At 43.4% G+C, this 5,435-nt stretch overlaps 1 protein-coding gene across 1 annotated transcript; it reads right to left on the bottom strand.

Annotated features, from left to right (window-relative positions):
* Positions 1 to 213: 213 nt before the first annotated feature.
* On the bottom strand, positions 214 to 2,899 carry LOC119312340 (signal peptidase complex catalytic subunit SEC11A-like). Its single transcript, XM_037588064.1, has 8 exons — positions 2,734 to 2,899; positions 2,061 to 2,173; positions 1,553 to 1,624; positions 1,380 to 1,415; positions 1,136 to 1,181; positions 878 to 965; positions 728 to 785; positions 214 to 495 (listed from the first exon to the last, which is right to left on the bottom strand). Exons 1-8 carry the CDS (start codon positions 2,810 to 2,812, stop codon positions 445 to 447), a joined length of 543 nt encoding a protein of 180 aa, XP_037443961.1. The 5' UTR covers positions 2,813 to 2,899; the 3' UTR covers positions 214 to 444.
* Between the last annotated feature and the right edge of the window lie 2,536 nt (positions 2,900 to 5,435).

Here is a 5,435-nt window from a genome sequence, read left to right on the forward strand (position 1 = left end):
CGGTGCTCCCGCTCTTTGGTAAACAAAGTTTAATGTTGTTCAATTTACATCAGAAGAAGCCCTTCACGTCGGTTCTTCAACAAATCAAGAAAGTCCATTTCATCTCAACAGCAACACAAAAAAATACAACACCTCAGAGGTACATCCAGGGTCCAACCACCATCGAGATAGTTTTCGCTTCCGAGTCGTATATAGAATTTTATTTTCCGAAAATGCAACTAAAGTTTACTTTTATTCAATGCAATAACCAGATTGATATCATTAGTTAGGACTATCAGAAGATGAGTGTTGCATAACACCTTGTGCGGCGGGCCAGATACATATTCAGAAGTCAAAACAGATACATGGAAACTTCCATTCAATACACGATGCAACATGTTCAGCTGCCGGTTACTTCTGCGCTACTACAAGACCAAACTACGACCCTGTGACAAGGTGGAATTTTCAGTCTTTCGACGTTATCACCAGCAGGCCCAGCGCGCCGATCAGAAGGTACTGCAGCAACGAGCATCATATATCAGCATTTCAGCTATTGCACAAATTCAGCATTTCAGCTATATTGTACAGATTGCATGCATTTTCTTATTTCAATTTTAGATCTCCCATTAACCAGAGTAACAGACGGCAGTTTTATCGAAATCTGATGGACACCTTTCTTTCATATGGGATAGAACAACCATCGTAACCTCTGGGTTGGTCAGTATATACTTAATAAGACTAAGCATACCTTGATGATCGGCTTCTCAGTCATCACAATGGTAACCCACCCAACGTATGGAAGATAGCTGTTCACAGAACATAATAGCAGTGAAGTCAGCTTAATAGCTTTTCACCAGCATGAAGGCAGGTAAGTGATGCAAGTGTGATGGATACTCACCCTACAGCCCGCCCCATGATGTGATGCTGCTGAAGCCACAGCTGACCTTGTGCGTACAGCAGTCGGTCATCCCCAAAATTGTTGTCACCTGGAGGACAGTTTACCAGTTGAGATAGAACCATGTAGTGGCATCTACTCTGAATTATACATTGCTAGCTAGATGTTGATTATTACTGCAGGACTGCACAAACTGCTCTACCATTGAGCATGATAATCACTGAAGAAACTGACGGCACCGTAACTGAATATGATGGTTACCTTTCGTGAGGATGTCAACTTCAGCACTTTCCTGGCGTTCATGAACCTGTACAGAAAGTGGAGTATACTCAGATGTAGCATTGGAAAAAAAAGGCTTCAGATCTAACATACTCCCTCCGTCCCAAAATAAGTGACTCAACTTTGTACTAACTTTAGTACAAAATTAGTACAAACTTGAGTCACTTATTTTGGGACAGAGGGAGTAGATAAGATTATTCATGTGATGACTTGAAATACCAATTACCTTAATCACACGGTGAACAATTGGAATGTCACGGCCCTACATACATAACAATGACTTAATTTATTGTTGTCAGGATCATGTAGAAGCACAAAGTAAAGCTGAATACAGCACCAACAGCTGATGAATCCATGATTGAGCTACTGATTTATAGCTTAACAAGCAGTAGGACTTACATCAACATTAAAAACAACTATTTCTCCAGTACGGATGGGTTCTTTGCTCATGCGCAAAAACAGGATATCACCCTGCAAAGCATATGATGAATCATTCAGCAACAGCAATGTAGAAAGATTATGGCACATTACAGGAAGCAAAATAGAATCTGAAGTGAAACTAAAACTAGATGATATGCACTGATACAACTTGCCAAATAGGGAACTTAAGAGGAAAATGTTGGGATGAATGGGGCCAGCATCTTAATGGTGCATGGCAGGACAATGAGGCAATCTTCCACCTTTCACAAATCAGTAGAATTTCTAGGAAACCATTGTATTCTTATAAATATACAGAAATGTCCATCTATGTATTGCACATGCAACTTCTGACACTTAGATTGATCACAGATAAGTGGATGTTTTCATACAAGCAGTGAGCGAAGCACTTAAATCCACCTCAGATGCATAATGATGAGAAACGCATGCATGTAAATCGATTCTCATATTGTGCAACTAGGTAACTGACCCTTTTGAATCCAGGCTCCATGCTACCAGAAAGAACCACGACCACCGGGGACTCACTCCCAGTCGCAACCATCAACCCCTTCCATATGATCAATGCCGACGTAACAATCATACCTGGCACAGCAAACATTCAGAGCTCCAGTATAAGAGCACTGTTGCAATCAATCAATCAATCAGCATATCTAGGACTACAGAAAAGAAAAACCCCAACCTAACTAAACGAAAGCAGAGTAACTGATATAAACCCCGTTTTTTTTTTCCTTTTTCTATTAAATATCATGAACTAGTATCTAATCTGTCAGAAGCAAGGAACAGCATTTGTGACAACTAACTGGTACTACAGTAGGTTTTAAAAGGAAGACATCACACCCATGATTCATGCAGGGCATAAATTCCCAATTCACCTCTCTGATGCTGGCACACCCAACTCGTTCGCTCATGTACTGTTTACGTCCCCTGCTACTCTTCTTCAGGGAAGCTCAGCTCGCCGAACCAGATCAAGAGCCGAAGAACCTCAGGATCCACGAGGATACTCAGCATAGCCTTTTCCCATCGAGACACTACTGGGACTGGGATAACCCCCACCGATCTGAGCGCGAAATAGGCCGGGGAATACTTCTCGGAATGAAAGAAAAGAACAGCAAGAGAAGAAGGGATGAGAGAGCGGGCGTCACCGAGGCTGATGATCTGCGCGAGCACCTGGCGGACCTGCATCGAGCGGATCGACTCCACCTGGTCGCCGATGAACCCCATCTCGCCCGGCGCTCCGCGGAGTGCTGCTGTCCACTTTTCCGGTGAAGTCCCCGGGGATGCTCCGTATTTGCTTCCGGCCCGGCGCGGCTCGGTACACGTCGGCGGTCCTGTTATGGTGCGTGAGATAGGGATCCGACGGCAACCAAATGTTGTGGTACTCGAGCTCCGAAACACAACTCGCAATCGCAAGCCATCTGAATTTTCCGTGTGACATGGAGACGATATATACATCTAAAATGTCCCAAAATAATTAAAAAAATTGTGGCTATATCTCCGTCGAATGAGACTTAATCAAATCTAAGTCAAGTGACATAATAACATGTAAACAAAAAAGAAAATTTTGCACAGATCTTCACATAAGACCCACGAATATAGCATACATTGAGATTTGATGACTGAGACTTAGCAGTCCCGTAAAAATACACAACTTGAGAAACAAAAATCACCAATTAGTTACATCAAATGTTATAGTTGGACAGAGCCTGTTAATTTCATAGTAAAGATTTGTCATTTTCTCCTCAACTTTCTAGATGTATATACATGTAGTTCTACCATATAGGAATGGAGAGAAACCAAGGCGTCAAGTGTGGAGCTAAAGATGACATCTATGAAAAACTTTAATATTCCCTCCGATCCATATTACATGTTTGAATGTAGGTAGATGTATTTTAGTCTAGATACTCCCGTTATAAACTAATAATATAAGATCTTTGAGATCATTTTTTTTTGCGTGAGCAATCTTGTATTAGTTTACAGAGAGTACACCTGTTTGGGCAACAAGTAATGTGAATCGAAGCATTGAAATATGTCTAGATACATCCATTTCAGCAACAACTAATATGGATCGGGGAAGTATTAAGTTTTATTAGGTTCTTTGATGTATAGTTTTTCAATTTATATTTGATTGATGTTGTCTCGCTCTTTCATAGATTGGTTGATAATAGGGACGAATCCACCATATACACCAATTATGTAACTAGGCATATATAAGCCCAATAGGTCTAATTGAGGTGCAGGAGCAGCCTCCGACTTTTTCATGCTGGAATTTTGTCTATTATGGGCCAGCTCAATAGCAGTTTCAAAAATTCCTAATAAATCCTAGAGACCCACGCAGCCCATTCATGCAAGGCAAGAGGTGGAACTAAAGTTTAGTCCCACATTGCTAGTTTAGAGGAAGTTGGACCTCTTTATAAGGTAGGTTCTTTTCCCACATGTATGAGCATGAGAACAAGAGGGACATCCATGCGCGCTTCTCCTCCGCCGCCCGCCTCGCCACGACGCGCCGCGGGTTGTGGGAATGAGCCGATGTCTAAATTTTTGCCACGCACGACGGGTATACGAACAGTCACACATGAGCTGAAATGTTTTGCTATAGTGGAGACTGAATACGAACGGCGCACCTCTTCGCGTGCTGCCTGTTCGCTTTGTCTCCCTTCGTTGCTTCACCTCCCGTCGTAGCCTGTTCGCGTCCCTCTCCTGTGCCTATATAAGAGAGGTCGCTCCTCTCCAGAGAGACACATCAGAAGGTCCTCTTCCTCTCGCCACAAAGTTCCTGAGCACTGCATTGCTGCTACAATCTTCCCCATCCCGGCTTGCGGCGTGCACCGCAGGTCGGGACAGTAGGCCTCCGAAACCGCACCTTTTTGAGTCATGTACGGGAGAAGGGTGATAAGGTTTTTGGGGAGCGCTCAGCGCGACTACTGACTTCTTCGTCACGGACGCCCCGGACTCCGACGACTACTTCCCCAACGACAACTTCTTCCCCGACGTCGACAACCTCCTCGACGACATGGCTGGCGAGGACACCGACCCTACGACCGGTGCATCTGCTCCCGTTCCGTACGTTCTAATACTTTTCCTGTTAGAGGTTCTGTCACAACTTCTTGCTCTAGTGTCTGTTCTAGATGTGTTCGGTTCTACTGCATATATGCAGATGCTATTTACCTTCTCTCTGTCGAATCACTTGACTTGTGTTATCACTGCTATATTAGTCGTGCTTTATCTAGTATTTCTTAATAAAATTATTCGGTAAATTGCTCATATTTCCAACAATCCAAAAACCTTATTATAGGCAATTTACCCCGAGTGGTTTTGCTGCTTCCATGAGACCTCCTATGTTTGAGGGTATCCACTATAAGAGGTGGCGCGTGAGAGCAGTCTTATGGTTTCAAACCATGAGCTGCTATGACGCCACTCTTGGCAAACCTGAAGGAGAGCTTGATGTTCAACAGGCACAAGCTTTTCAGAAAATGGATACTCTGTTTAAGGCTGCTCTCTTGAGTGTTCTTGGTGAGAATATAGTTGATACTTATGTGTCAATTGGTAATGGAAAAGATATGTGGGATGCACTCGAGGCCAAGTTTGGGGTCTCGGATGCTGGCACTGAGCTGTACATCATGGAGCAATTCTATGATTACAGGATGACTGAAGAGCGCTCCGTGGTTGAGCAAGCTCATGAGATACAGTCATTTGCTAGAGAACTTGAGCACTTCAGTTGTATGCTACCGGACAAGTTTGTTGCGGAGGTATCATCACTAAGCTTCCTCCTTCATGGAGGAACTTTCCTACCTTACTGAAGTATAAGAGACAGGAGTTTTTTGTCCCGGATCTCATTGGCACTCTT

The sequence above is a fragment of the Triticum dicoccoides genome, chromosome 5B, assembly GCF_002162155.2.
Source record: "Triticum dicoccoides isolate Atlit2015 ecotype Zavitan chromosome 5B, WEW_v2.0, whole genome shotgun sequence".
NCBI classification, from domain to species: domain Eukaryota; kingdom Viridiplantae; phylum Streptophyta; class Magnoliopsida; order Poales; family Poaceae; genus Triticum; species Triticum dicoccoides.

Excerpts from the sequence above, each read along its gene's own strand:
- LOC119312340 (XM_037588064.1), bottom strand. The coding sequence starts at position 2,812 with ATGGGGTTCATCGGCGACCAGGTGGAGTCGATCCGCTCGATGCAGGTC. Across the intron at positions 2,174-2,733 it reads CGCGCAGATCATCAGCCTCG|GTATGATTGTTACGTCGGCA; the intron begins GTGACGCCCGCT and ends TTGCTGTGCCAG. Across the intron at positions 496-727 it reads CTGAGAAGCCGATCATCAAG|TACCTTCTGATCGGCGCGCT; the intron begins GTATGCTTAGTC and ends TCGTTGCTGCAG.